Source organism: Rhinopithecus bieti, unplaced genomic scaffold (genome assembly GCF_001698545.2).
Source record: "Rhinopithecus bieti isolate Rb0 unplaced genomic scaffold, ASM169854v2 scaffold_8675, whole genome shotgun sequence".
Taxonomy (NCBI): Eukaryota; Metazoa; Chordata; class Mammalia; order Primates; family Cercopithecidae; genus Rhinopithecus; species Rhinopithecus bieti.
In genome coordinates, this window is record NW_016806447.1 from 4,585,489 (window position 1) to 4,600,242 (window position 14,754).

General features: G+C 39.1%; 1 protein-coding gene across 1 annotated transcript in view; it reads left to right on the plus strand.

The window, feature by feature from the left end:
• The window catches only part of SDAD1 (SDA1 domain containing 1), a 43,640-nt gene that overhangs the window by 10,913 nt on the left and 17,973 nt on the right, over positions 1-14,754 (plus strand). Inside the window, 10 exon segments of the mRNA XM_017876582.1 lie at positions 2,620-2,730; positions 5,694-5,765; positions 5,845-5,945; positions 7,584-7,641; positions 8,279-8,353; positions 9,938-10,004; positions 10,007-10,038; positions 11,008-11,077; positions 11,986-12,089; positions 14,078-14,135. Of these exon segments, the coding sequence (XP_017732071.1) occupies positions 2,620-2,730; positions 5,694-5,765; positions 5,845-5,945; positions 7,584-7,641; positions 8,279-8,353; positions 9,938-10,004; positions 10,007-10,038; positions 11,008-11,077; positions 11,986-12,089; positions 14,078-14,135 (748 nt within the window).

Genomic DNA, 14,754 nt, shown 5'->3' on the forward strand with positions numbered 1-14,754 from the left:
GGTTGTGCTCCAGTGCTTTCCTGTGATGGGACTAAAGCTAATCTCCAGTCAAGGACACATCCTTGCTTTGCTTTGCTTGTCTCTGCACTATCCTCCTTCCTTCACTTCCTTTCTGAGATCATACCCCCAACAAATCACTTGTAATAAATCAGTCTCTGATTCTAGGGAACCCAACCTAAGACACTTCCAAATTTAATATGTCTGCTTTTCAAACCTCTTTACAGCAGATAAGTACACAAATATGATCAGAAAACTTGCTAATATCCTGTAGCAAAACTTGTAGAAATGCCAAGTCTTTAGATTAATCTTTGTTTTCCATTAGATTTTCTCAGGTTTTTTTCTATTTCTATCATTTTTGTACTACTATAGGATTTTAGTAATTTGATTAGGCCAAAAAGGAAAAGAATACCATCTCATACAAGCCAAGGTTGCAGGTTCTGGATTGTCAACTGATTGACACTCAGGTGGTACATGGGACCTGGCAGCACAGCCCAAGGGACTCCAAACTTGAACCCCTAGTCTAAAGGCTTTTACCGATGTCACGTTACTCTTGAAGTCCTTGTAGCTCATAGAGATTTGATATTTCGGGTATAGAGACTTAATGGCTTTCCATGTAATTAGGATTTAAGTTTTATTTTCCTGGCGGTACCCCACCAAACTGGTCTGTGGGGATTATTAAATTAATAAATGTGCCAGGTGTGCCTGTAGTCCCGGCTTCTCAGGAGGCTGAGGCAGGAGGATTGCTTGAGGTCAGGAGTTTGAGCCTGAGGTGTGATATGCGCGTGCCTGTGAATAGCCACTACACTGCAGCCTAGGCAACATAACGAGACCTCGCCTCTATAAATTTTTTTAAAAATGGAAAAAAATGTGTATGTGTATTTCTTTATAGTGCTTTATGATGATTAGTAGGTTTTTAAAAAATAATGGATATTTCCTTTGCCTGGAGATAAAGGATTGAGTCTGTATAGTTAGCATTGCTCTTTAGAGGAAGCGTTGAACACACTGGAAGAAGCTCTTTTTAATTGGTTATTGGGATAACCACCAATTCTTGTCAACCACTGTGCTTTCTTTCTACCTGGTGTATTTGCTATTTTCCAAGACTTTTGAGTCATTCCCAAGTTTTGTTCACTCTGTCCTGCTTACACAGACAGAAACATTGTGGGGTTTTTCTGGAAGAAATGAAATAGCCATATGTGGTAATTCTTACCTACTTAAATAAACAAAAATCAAGTTATATGTATTCCTTTGACATTGTAACTACCTTTTATGTACTTTAAAACTTTTTTTGAGCATTATTATTTTCATTACTTTATGTTCAGATTGTCACCACCTGGCCGGGGGGAGCTTCTTAGTCCTTTTAGCAATTTCTCTGATTTTTAAAATTTATTTTATTTTTTTATTTTTATTTTATTTTATTTTTTAGACAGAGTCTCTCACTCAGCTGCCTGGCTGGTACAATCTTAGCTCACTGCAGCCTCAAGCTTCTGGGCTCAAGCAGTCCTCCCACCTCAGCATCCCAAGTAGCTGGGACCACAAGGCGTGTGCCACCACACGCTCTTTGTAGAGACAAGGTCTCACTACATTGCCCAGGTTGATCTTGAACTCCTGACCTCAAGTGATTCTCCCACCTCAGCCTCCCAAAGTGCTGAGATTATGGGTGTGGGCCACCATGCCCAGCCTTGCCCCTGTTTTTGAAAGCATCCTTGAATTCTGGCAGAAATAGTTCCAAATTCATTCTTACCATTTTTCTTGCCCCAAGGCTTGGAATCAACTGTTCTTCAAGGATTGTATTTCATCTAATGAAGGAGAACATTCGAGGCCAAAATTTGGATGATAGGGCTACATGTAAGAATTGGTGTTAAGCAAGAGTGCCACTACTGCTGGGCACTTCAGCTCATGCCTGTAATCCCAGCTACTTAGGAGGCTGAAGTAGGAGCATCATTTGAGGAGTTTCCAGGAGTTTGAAACCAGCCTAGGCAACATAATGAGACTCTATCTCTTAACAATAGAAAAAATAATAATAATAATAACTGAGTACCTACAGTCCTGGCTAATCAGGAAGCTGAAGCAAGATTGCTTGAGCTCAAGAGTTCAAGACTAGCCTAGGCGATATAGCGAGACCTGTCTCAAAAAAAAAAAGGCATGGGGGAGAAGTGCAACAACTGCTGTTGGGCCATTCTTAGTGCTAATGGTACGTCAAAAGAATGCCTCGTGAGGTCACAAACTCGCATTGATTATTCCAATTTAGTGTATTATGTTGTTATCCCACCTGTCTTTATGGTTTCAGGGTTTTACCATATGGTGACACGACAAAGAGGTCTTACTTGACCTCCCTGTGGCCCTCCCTCAGTCACTATTTATCAATTACGTAAACCTGTTTACTTCCTGCATGACACTTATTTTCTTAGATCCCACTTTTTATGTGCTTACTTGACTTGTCTGTCCTCTGTTCTGTTCTATCCCCAGTGTAGGCTCCATGAAGGCAGAGACTGACTGTTCTGAATCCTACAATAGTGTCTAGTTAGTAAAAGACATTAAGGTCTTGGGACATATATGCTCTATTTTCTCACCTTGTTAACTTTACCATTGTCTTATGGTATGTTTTTTTTCCTTCCCGAGACATTTTGCAAAGCTTTGATCTTGCTGAGAAATAAGAATCTCATCAATCCATCAAGCCTGCTAGAACTCTTCTTTGAACTTCTGCGTTGCCATGATAAGCTTCTGCGAAAGGTAAAGAGCAATAAAAATATTTCCCTGCATCTTCCTTGAGGCAACATAAGATTTTGTTGTCTCTTGAATTATCGATGCTTTACATTGTTGGATACAGTTAAGAATTACTTTAACAGAAAAAAAAACAACCATGTGTGCATGCAGTATGGTGTTAATAGCCAGTATTTATTGAGTGCATACTTTGTGCCAGGCACCATTCTCAGAGCTTTTGTGTATTTACTCATTTACTTACAAAGCCCTATGAGAGAGGGATCCTCATTATTATTATTCTTACTTTGCAGATGAAAAGGCTGAGGTTAGGCCGGGCGCGGTGGCTCAAGCCTGTAATCCCAGCACTTTGGGAGGCCGAGACGGGCGGATCACGAGGTCAGGAGATCGAGACCATCCTGGCTAACACGGTGAAACCCCGTCTCTACAAAAAATACAAAAAAACTAGCCGGGCCACGTGACGGGCGCCTGTAGTCCCAGCTACTCGGGAGGCTGAGGCAGGAGAATGGCGTAAACCCAGGAGGGGAGCTTGCAGTGAGCTGAGATCTGGCCACTGCACTCCAGCCTGGGCGGCAGAGCGAGACTCCGTCTCAAAAAAAAAAAGAAAAGGCTGAGGTTAAAGAGAGATAGAGTAACTTGCCCACTCTCACACTGCTTCTTAGTGGTGGGATTAGATATAAGCCCAGGCTCTGGTTCCAGAACCCAAGCCTTTTACTACTGCACCATACTGGCTGGCCAAATCAGGACATTGGTACTCACAGCTATAACTGGCCCACTCCCCCACAAAAAACTCTTTTGTTGTTATTAACATTTTCCTACGAATTTGCATTTGCTTATATAACACTAGAAGCTGAAGATTTATGAAAGAAATTTAAGATGGAAAAAGTTGGCTGGACACTGGCTCACATCTGTAATACCAGCATTTTGGGAGGCTGAGGTGGGAGGATCACTTGAGGCGAGGAGTTTGAGACCAGCTTGGGCAACATAGAAAGACCCCTTCTGTATTTAAAGAAAAAAAGGAAAGAAAAACTTAAGTTTACATTAATTAATTTAAAATTTTTTTCAAAGTATTAAGAGACTACCACTGTTTTATTTTAGCAGTTGTATTCTTGGTCTAATGTAGGGGCCAGGCCTACAGGGTTTGTGGGTTTTTCTCCTCATGTGCGGAGACAAGAGATCGTAGAAATAAAGACACAAGACAAAGAGATAGAAGAAAAGACAGCTGGGCTCGGGGGACCACTACCACCAAGACATAGAGACCGGTAGTGGCCCTGGATGCCAGGCTGCGCTGGTATTTATTGGATACAAGGCAAGGGGGCAGGGTAAGGAGTGTGAGCCATCTCCAATGATAGGTAAGGTCACATGAGTCATATTTCCGCTGGACAGGGGTTCCTTCCCTATTTGGCAGCCAAGGTGGAGAGAGGAGACAGCTTACGCCATTACTTCTGCGTTTCAGAGACTTTTAGTACTTTCACTAATTCTGCTACTGCTATCTGAAAGGCGGAGCCAGGTGTACAGAGTGGAACATGAAAGTGGACCAGGAGCCTGATGCTGAAGCACAGCATCACAGGGGGACGGTTAGGCCTCTGGATGACTGCAGGCAGGCCTGACTGATGTCAGGCCCTCTACAAGACGTGGCGGACCAGTCATATCTAACTCTCCTGGGGAAAGGGAGACTCCCTTTCCCAGTCTGCTAAGTAATGGGTGCCTTTTCTAGGCACTGACGCTACTGCTAGACCAAGGTCCACTAGGTAGGTAACAGGCATCTTCCCAGACGCTGGTGTTACCGCTAGACCAAGGAGCCCTCTAGTGACCCTGTCCAGGCATAACAGAAGGCTCACACTCTTGTCTTCTGGTCACTTCTCACCATGTCCCTTCAGCTCCTATCTCTGTATGGCCTGGTTTTTCCTAGGTTATAATTGTAGAGCAAAGATTATTATAATACTGGAATAAAGAGTAATGCTACAAACTAATCATTAATATTATTCATAAGTAATCATATCTATAAGCTATGTCTAGTACAGCTGTTCTTATTATATATATTTTCCTCATTATACTGGAACAGCTCGTGCCCTCGGTCTCTTACCTCGGCACCTGGGTGGCTTGCCACCCGCAGTCTAATTTGTGGAATAAAAGTGGTCCATGGGAGCATGGTGTGGGCACCAGTGATATGTGCATTCGCAGTATTTTCCTACATGCAGTTAGGTGCTTGGTAAATTGGAGCATTTTTTTTAGTAACACTTTTATTGAGATATAATTTACATAAAATTCATCCACTTAAAGTATACAATTCAGTGCTTTTTAGTGTATTGACAGAGTGGTACAACCATCACCACAATCAATTTTTGAACATTTGTCACCCCCAAAAGAAACTCTATTCCAAGTAACAGTTAATCCCGTTCCTCATCCCTTTTAGCTCTAGGTAATCACCAGTTTACTTTGGGTCACTATAGATTTGTGTGTTTTGGAAATTTTATGTAAGTGGAGTCATACAATATGTGGTAGTGACTAGATTCTCTCACTTAGCATAATGTTTTCAAGATTCATTCATATTGTAGCCCATATCAGTACTTTATTCCTTTTCGTTGCCAAATAATATTCCATTGTGTAGATATAACACATTTTGTTTATCCATTCATCAGTTAATGGAAACTTAAGTTATTTCCACTTTTTGGTCACTACGAATAAGGCTGCTATGAACGTTTGTATGAACACTGATGTTTTCATTTTCTTGGATATATACCTAGGAGAATTGTGCTGTATTACATGAAACTCCATGTTTAACCTCTTGAGGACAAATTTGCTTTGCTTTGTAGTTGCTTTTTTGTTTGTCTGCTTGGTTTGGGTTTCTTCTGTGATAGAATGAAAAATAGGTAAAATTAAGTCATCCTGTATTTTCATACTGTTCTCCAAATATAGCAAGGTTAAAAATGTTGGTTAGGTTTAATGTATATGTTTTTGTTTCTTTTGCTCAGACTTTATACACACATATTGTGACTGATATCAAGAATATAAACGCAAAACACAAGAACAATAAAGTGAATGTAGTAAGTACTCTTCTGTTTTCCATTTTTGCAGCATTGTACCATCAGTGTATTAAGTCTTCTTTCTCCTCCTTTTCTTCAGGTATTGCAAAATTTCATGTACACCATGTTAAGAGATAGCAATGCAACCGCAGCCAAGATGTCTTTAGATGTAATGATTGAACTCTACAGAAGGAACATTTGGTAGTGTATATATATTTGTCTTATGAGAAGTAGACTCTTTTTTCATTTATAATTAATACAGAGCACATATACAAATACTTTTCTTGAGTTTGAGCTCTTTAATATACCTCTGTCATAGATTGAAGTTGGAAGTAAAAATAGAGGCAATTCAAATGACTAATAACATTGGTTATCATTTCTTGAGCATCTACTGAGGTTGGGCACGTTGATAGGACATCACTTAGAACAGCTTGAGAACAGCAGATATAGCTTATCTGGAATTATCCCCATTTTATAGGTAATGACATGGAAGTTCTTAGAGTTAGTAAAAGTTTAGCTATTAAGAGGCAGAGCTGAAATTCAAACCCAGATCTAACTGACTCCAAAATCTGAGCTCTCTCTTCTGCTACTCTGAAGATTTTGAAGTCAATTCATCCTATTTATATAAAATATCATGCCTCATATACTTCAGTTTGTTGATACAGTGTCCCCAACTCATTTCTTTTGCTTTTCTTATTGACTTATTTTTTTACTATAAAAGTAATATTCATTACAGCAGAAAATTTGGAGAACTTTAAAAAGTGGTTTTAATCAATTACTGTTAGTATTTATGGTATTTCCACCCAGTCTTTTGTTTAATGTGAATTTTAAATATGGTTGAAATTTTCTATATTATAGTTTTATTTATTTATTTGTTTATTTTTTATTTTTTAATTAAACTATTTTATTTATTTATTTATTTATTTTTTGAGAAACTCTTGCTCTGTCACCAGGCTGGAGTGCAGTGGCATGATCTGGGCTCACTGTAACCTTCGCCTCCTGGGTTCAAGCGATTTCGCTGCCTCAGCCTCCTGAGTAGCTGGGACTACAGGCACGCACCACCACGCTTGGCTAATTTTTTTTGTATTTTAGTAGAGACGGGGTTTCACCATGTTGGCCAGGATGGTCTCGATCACCTGACCTCATGGTCCACCTGCCTTGGCCTCCCAAAGCCCTGGGATTACAGACGTGAGCCACTGTGCCCAGCCTATATATTATAGTTTTTAAATTCTCGATTATTATTGTTTTTTGTTTGTTTTTTTGAGACAAAGTCTTGGTCTGTTGCCCAGGCTGGAGTACAATGGTGTGATCTTGGCTCACTGCAACCTCTGCCTCCTGAGTTGAAGCAGTTCTCGTGCCTCAGTCTCCCAAGTAGCTGGAATTACAGGCACGCACCACCATGCCCAGCTAATTTTTTTGTATTTTTAGTAGAGATGGGATTTCACTATGTTGATCAGGTTGGACCTGAACTCTTCTTGGCCTCCAGTGATCCGCCTGCCTTGGCCCTCCAAAGTGCCGGGATTACAGGCACAAGCCACTGTCCCAGACCTTCTCAGTATTTTTTTTTTCTTCACTTGACTAGCTTCCTACGTCATTAAAAATTCTTTAAATATTCCATGTTAATGGCTGCAAATTTTGTCATAAATCTGGGCTAAAATCTAATGAAATGTTTTACTTGTGGTTGACTAATTTAGCAACCCATATCTTTTTGAAATATGACAATTGGGAATTCTGGTATGTCACAGACATTTGTTATATTATTCATTTTGTGCCATTGTCTGTGCTATGAAATACAGTAGAATGAAAATTTACTTAAAAGCATTCATTGTCTTCCCCCAGGAATGATGCCAAAACTGTCAATGTTATCACAACTGCATGTTTCTCTAAGGTCACCAAGGTGAGCGCCCGTAGGGCTGTGTGTAAGCTCTGTCTGTGGGTGGTCTGCTTTCTGCACGCAGTTAGAAGAAAGCAGCACTCAGCATAAACTGCATGCCTGCGTACCAGGCATGCAGTGATGTGCCAACGTGCAGTTTATGTTAAGTGATGCTTTCTTGGTTCCTATACTGCTTTCCTGGGTCATCTGAACTTTAAAGGAATCAATAGAATTAGGAGTTTTTAAATTGCTATGTACTAAATGATACCCTCAGTGGTTTTTTAATGTTTTTCCCTTGTGATTCTTGACTTCTATTGGGCTTAGGCACTGCTAAAAGAAATTTAAGGTCAATGTTTGACTTTTGTCTGTTAGAAGGGCTATAATGTCACTTTTCTTATAGGGGATGTAGAAATTCTTGACAGTCTTGAAGGATGACTATATATAGCCTAGCAGTTTTTATCTAGTTTTTTAAATTAAGTATTTATTAGAGAAATAACATAAAAACAATTGTAATTAAGAAAAAATGAGCAAAAAATCCCACCACTCTTTGAATTTGTTCTTCAGATCTTAGTTTATGCACGTGTATAAAGCATGGTCAAAAGGATTTATTCTTTGTTTTAAGCTGAATCAAGTAGCTGACTTTTTTCTCATTGGTCTTTAGATATTAGTTGCCGCTTTGACATTCTTCCTTGGGAAAGATGAAGAAGAAAAACAGGACAGTGACTCTGAATCTGAGGTTAGTTTAATCATAGCTGCTTCTGAATCTTACCTGTCATTTTTGCTCTGAGTGCACATTGTAAAGTCTATGACTGCTGAAGTTAGAAAGGAACCTAGATGACACCTTTGCCCTTCTATTGAATTCTGCCATGCTATTTTACTCTACTTGGAATTTTTCACTTGTATTCAGTAAGATTGGTTAAATAATTAATAAAACAGATTTATTCGACCTTGATCTTAGTTCTAAAGTTATACCTATATCTCACTATGTAAATTTAGGATGAAAATTGTCACCAACATATATTTGAGGAAAAAAAAAATCAAGATTCATGATGACATGAAATATTAAAATAATTTCTAAAAAAAATAAAATAGAATTATTCTTCCCCATTTTAGTATTTTGGTAACCAAAGTACTGGAATATGTGGCAACATCTTTTAAACAGTGTATACATTTTTATTGTAAATGGCAACCTAAATAACAAAAGAGAGAAAAGCAAATGATGCTTATTTCAGAACAGGGCAGTGGGAATACATATGCCGTAGTAAACAATGTACATATTTGTAAAGGAAGACAACAGTTTTTTTTTTGTTTTGTTTTGTTTTGTTTTGTTTTGTTTGTTTTGGAGCCACGGACCTTCACAGTGAGTATTACAGCTCTTAAAGATGGCACGGACCTAAACAGTGAGTGGTAGCAAGGTTTATTGTGAAGAACGAAAGAACAAAGCTTCCACAGCGTGGAAGGGGACCCGAGTGGGTTGCCCGACAACAGTTTTTAAAGGAAAAATGAGGGCTGGGTGCAATGGCTCACACCTGTAATCCCAGCAATTTGGGAGGTTGAGGCGGGCGGATCACTTAAGGTCAGGAGTACAAGACTATCCTGGCCAACATGGCGAAACCCGTCTCTACTAAAAATACAGAAATTTGCCAGACATGGTGGTGTGCGCCTGTAATCCCAGCTACTTGGGACGCTGAGGCAGGAGAATCGCTTTAACCTGGAAGGTGGAGGTTGCAGTGAACTGAGAGCATGCCATTGTACTCCAACCTGGGTGCCAGAATGAGACTTCATCTCAAAAAAAAAAAAAATAATTAGTGCTGCAGTGAAAATCTTTGTATGTACCTGTTTGTGCACACATAGGCATATTTTTTCCACTGAAATTTTTTTTTGTTTTTGTTTGTTTTTTTTTTTGTTTTGTTTTTTTTTTTTTAATGAGACAGGCTGGAGTGCAGTGGCATGATCTCAGCTCACTGTAACTTTCCCCTTCCGGGCTCAAGTGATGTTCCTCCCTCAGTCTCCTGAGTAGTTGGGATTACAGGTGTGCGCCACCAAGCCCAGCTAAGTATTTGTATTTTTAATAGAGACACAGTTTTGCTGTGTTGGCTAGGCTGGTCTCAAACTCCTGGCCTTAAGTGATCCACCCACCTTGGCCTCCCAAAGTGCTGGGATTACAGGCGTGAGCCACCGCGCCTAGCCTAAAAGTAGTATTCATTTTTAATAGCTGTATGCAACGGGTATAAGAACCAAGAAGGGACTGAAAGGTTTACTCTTTCATTCTATGCAGATTTCCCTTGTTTACAATTTTACAAAGTAATTTCTTCTTTAGGATGATGGACCAACAGCAAGAGACCTGCTAGTACAATATGCTACAGGGAAGAAAAGTTCCAAAAACAAGAAAAGTTGGAAAAGGCAATGAAAGTGCTCAAGGTGGGACTTGTATCTGGAAAATGAGATAGGAGTGAAGAATATGTTGTTTTAGCTAGAGCTTTTAAGAATTTAAAATCAGAGTACCATTTTCAGAAGACTTAGAAATGTGTGATGAATTTTTCAGCACTAATATTTTAGATGAATAAATGTATTCAGCTCTAGCAAAGTCAGTGACTTGGATAAATTAGTTTAATTAAATTCACTTTTTACTTGTTCTGATCAAGGTGGCTTGTATTATGGTATCTTTTCTAGACACGTTTTGTCAGAAGAGTACATAAATGCAGTACATTCAATATTTTTGTAATGATTATTTTGAAAGTCATTAATTTTGCCCTTATGTGTTTTATCAATTGTATTAGTTCGTTTTCACACTGCTATAAAGAACAGCCTGAGGCTGGGTAATTTATCAAGGAAAGAAGTTTAATTGATTCAGTTCTGCATGGTGGGGGAGGCCTCAGGAAAGTTACAATCATGGCGAAAGGCAAAGGGGAAGCCAGGCACGTCTTACGTGGTGGCAGGAGAGAGAGAGAGCACTACAGGGGATCTGGCAAACACTTTTAAACCATCAGATCTTGTGAGAACTCACTATCACAAAATAGCATGGGGAAACTGCCCCTATGATCCAATAACCTCCCACCAGGTCCCTCCCTCCAGGTCCCTCCCTCGATACGCAGAGATTACAGTTCAAGATGAAATTTAGGTGGGGACACAGAGCCAAACCATATTATTAATGTTTGCATTTCCTAATTCCTGTAAGTCTCATAGGTGCTAGTGGTTGGAACACATTCTCCACATTTAATCTTAAAAGGCAAAAACCAACTTCAATTCTTCTAGTTGAAAAGGTTTTTAGAACAAAGTTTTTTTTCTTTTAAAGAGTCTAATGGACTTATAACAGCCTTATTAGCACATTAAGTTTTAAGGGGTCATCACTGTAACTCAGACTGAAAATGTATTTCTTCTCCCTTTCAGAAACAAAAAAAAAAGAAAAAACCAGAGGTGTTTAACTTTTCAGCCATTCACTTGATTCATGATCCCCAAGGTATGTAATTATGACTTCCGAGTTCCTTGTTGGCCTTACCTTTGCCCATTTTATTTCCTGCCTTTGGGGTTTTCTGGGAATATAAGATCCCTGGCATTTAACAGATAGTCAATAAATGCTTAGTTGTTACTAGTTGGTTGTAACCTACAAAATTGTCTTCTAAAGCAGTGATTCCCAGTCTATCACAGAACAAGAAAAATATGTAAAAACAGGTCTTTCTGAGACTCATGCTTTTAACAACACAGTTGTAATAGGGCATTGTACTTGACCAAATAAACTGGCAGTCTTTTGTTGGTCCTTTTTAAAAAAAAAAAAATAATAATAATATGTGGAAACCAAAAATATGGAAAACCTTGTTCGAGAACACTAGTTCTCAAACTAGGCCACACATTGGTCTCATCTTGCGAATTTATAAAAACTGTGCTGATGCTTGGGTCCTGTTATCCCCAGAGAATCTAATTTAGTTGGTATGGGGTGTAGCTGGGCATTGGGGCTCTTGGTACTCTAATGTATGGCAAGATTTGCTGACCCCCGCTGTAGATCAGTGTTTCTCAAACTTACATGTAGATACGGATCACTTGGGGAGGTGGGGCCTGAGCTTCTGCATTTCTAGCAAGCCTCCCAGGTGGACCAGCAGCTGCTGGTCTGTGGACTACCCCTTTAAGAAGCAAGCCTCTGGAGAACTGTTAAGTGAAGCGAGCACCTGTCAAACAGTCACTCTAGATGTTGATACTAAAAAACTTGGGAATTGTTAAGATTTAACTTTGGGCACCCTTATATATATTGATATATTCACCTGTTTGTCAAACTGTTCACTGATCTAACTACTGCCTTTTCGTATGCCTGTTACATAAATGTCATATAGACCATGGACTCACAATGTACTTCTTTCATCCTCTCCTTGCCAGATTTTGCAGAAAAACTACTAAAGCAGCTTGAGTGCTGTAAGGAAAGGTTTGAAGTGAAGATGATGCTCATGAACCTCATCTCCAGATTGGTGGGAATTCATGAGGTTTGAATTACGTTATGTTTCTCTTGGTGAATATTTGAAGTAGAATTTACCATGGTAAAAGAAAAGCCATAAGGTAGAGCAGTGGCTTAATTTTATCCCCCATACATTTAAACACATAAAATTTACAGAAGAAGAATAACATCTCTGAAAATAACTAATCACTTCATTTTATTTGCAGTAATGTGGATGTTAATTTGTACATATATTCCATTTATGGACAGACTACTTTATTCTCTGCTTTTTTTTTTTTTTTTTTTTTTTTTTTTTTTNTTATTGTAAAACTTTTTTTTTTTTTTCTTTTTTTTTTTTTTTTTTTTTTTTTTTTTTTTTGAGACAGACTCTCCCTCTATTGCCCAGGCTGGAGTGCAGTGGCACAATCTTGGCTCACTGCAACCTCCACCTCCTGGGTTCAAGTGAGTCTCCTGCCTCAGCCTCCCAAGTAGCTGGGACTACAGGCGCACGCCACCACGCCCGGCTGGTTTTTTTGTATTTTTAGTAGAGACAGGGTTTCACCATATTGGCCAGGCTGGTCTCGAACTCCTGACCTTGTGATCTGCCCACCTCAGCCTCCCAAAGTGCTGGGATTACAGGCGTGAGCCACTGCGTCCGGCCTGTTCTGCTTTTTTACTTTCTTTTTGTTCACTTTGTTGCACATACACATTTTCTTGAGCCAATATAATGCACATATTTTAATTGACTTACTGCATCTCACTGTTCGTTTAACCCTTCTTGGCTTTCCTGACTTCCAGATCCCTCTAGTACGAAATTGTCGTGTTTGCAAATGTTAGTTGCAAGAGCTCCTCAGTGGTATATATATGGGAACTTTACATATACTGTTAGACTAGATGCCATTGTAGAAAAAGAGATACCCAGAAATTTAAGTCATGAAGAAATGACATTAAGATTTTTCCTTATCATTTTGATCTTGTGACTGGTGCTGCTCTGAACATCAATTTAAAAAAAAAGAAAGAAAAACACTTTGAACAATATAGACATATATCAAGTTGAAAATGAAAGTACACGTGTGAAAGTAGTTGCGTCCTTTCTCTGAGAAAAACCTATTAACGTTTTACGACTACATTGCTTTTTCTCCATGGCTGTAGTCCCAGTGTAGGATCAATTCTTGTTACATTTGTGCAGCAATTTCATTCAGACTGAATTTGAGCTCTATAGGAAAGCAAAAGTGATTTGTGATTTAAGCATAGTTTGAGGGAAATGATACTGGAGTTTCACAACTGACTACAATTGAACATCCATCATTATGTTCAACCAAAGTCTTCCCTACAACTTCTCAGTGGCCCATCCTACTTTTGCTCTGTGGCTAAAATAGAAAAAATTAGTTTATTCCCACCTAACTGATGAACCTTGAAAAAGACCAGTTTATTTCCAGTATCTCGTCTTGAAGTTAAACATTACTATTTCTTTAATAACCTTGGTCACCTTTGTTTAGATGGACTTCGGAGTGTTAATGTTTTCCCTCTGAATTATGGTGCACAGAGTGACTCCTTCCGTGTGGTTGGACTGGTGTACAAGAATAGAACCAGAAGTGAGCTTTGCTGATTAAATTATACTTGGTGCTATTCAGATTTGAATTCCGATTTTGTCTGTTGTTTTGGAGCCTTGATATCAATGCTGTTCCTTCCTATAACCCCCTCTCCTTAGAACACCAAAAAGTTAGTTTCTGCAGCCACACCAGTTTTAAAAGTAGAAGAATGTTACATTTTGTTTACCTCTCCTTCCCCTAGTTCACTCTGCATATACTTGCTTCCTCCTTTACATAATGAGGATAGCAGCATAGCCTCATTTGAGAGAGTTCCTAGTCTTGGTTAATACAGCATGTTGAATCATCCTAGGGCATGATTGCTTACTGAGAAAAAAAATGAAAGTGTTCACCAATTAGTTGAGCTTGGTGATATATTTGCATTGAGAAGAAATGGAACTCCATAGTGTCAGTTGCATCAGTATTAAAGTCGGTTTTCTCTCCACAGCTCTTCCTCTTCAATTTCTATCCCTTTTTGCAAAGGTTTCTGCAGCCCCACCAAAGAGGTAAGCCTCCACTTGCCATGTTTCTTTGGTGGCCTTGGTAATAGAATAAACATGCAAAGTTTTTTGTTCTGGAATCACTAAAGACAGGAGTGCAGTGTGCTCTACATTAGAGAAGTGGAGAGAAGCCCTTGTTTTCTTTCTAGAGTTTGCCATGGATTTGTCGTTATCCTCAACTTGAAGAAACCATTGTTTTTTAAAACAACAACTGCCGGGCACAGTGGCTCAGGCCTATAATCCCAGCACTTTGGAAGGCCAAGGTGTGTGGATTACCTGAGGTCAGGAGTTCAAGACCAGTCTGGCCAATATGGCAAAACCTCATCTCTACTAAAAATACAAAAATTAGCCGGGTGTGGTGGTGAGCACCTGTAATCCCAGCTACTTGGGAGGCTGAGACAGGAGAATCGCTTGAACCCAGGAGGCAGAGGTTGCTGTGAGCTGAGGTTGTGCCACTGCACTCCAGCCTGGGTGACAGAGCAAAACTCTGTCTCAAAAAAAAGAAAAGAAAAGAAAACAACAACAAATTGATTTATCAAAGCAAGTCGTCTTGTAATACTGTAAATATTCATGGAAAATTCTTTGTTAAAAAATTGACTTTTTTTTTTTTTTTTTTTTTTTTTTT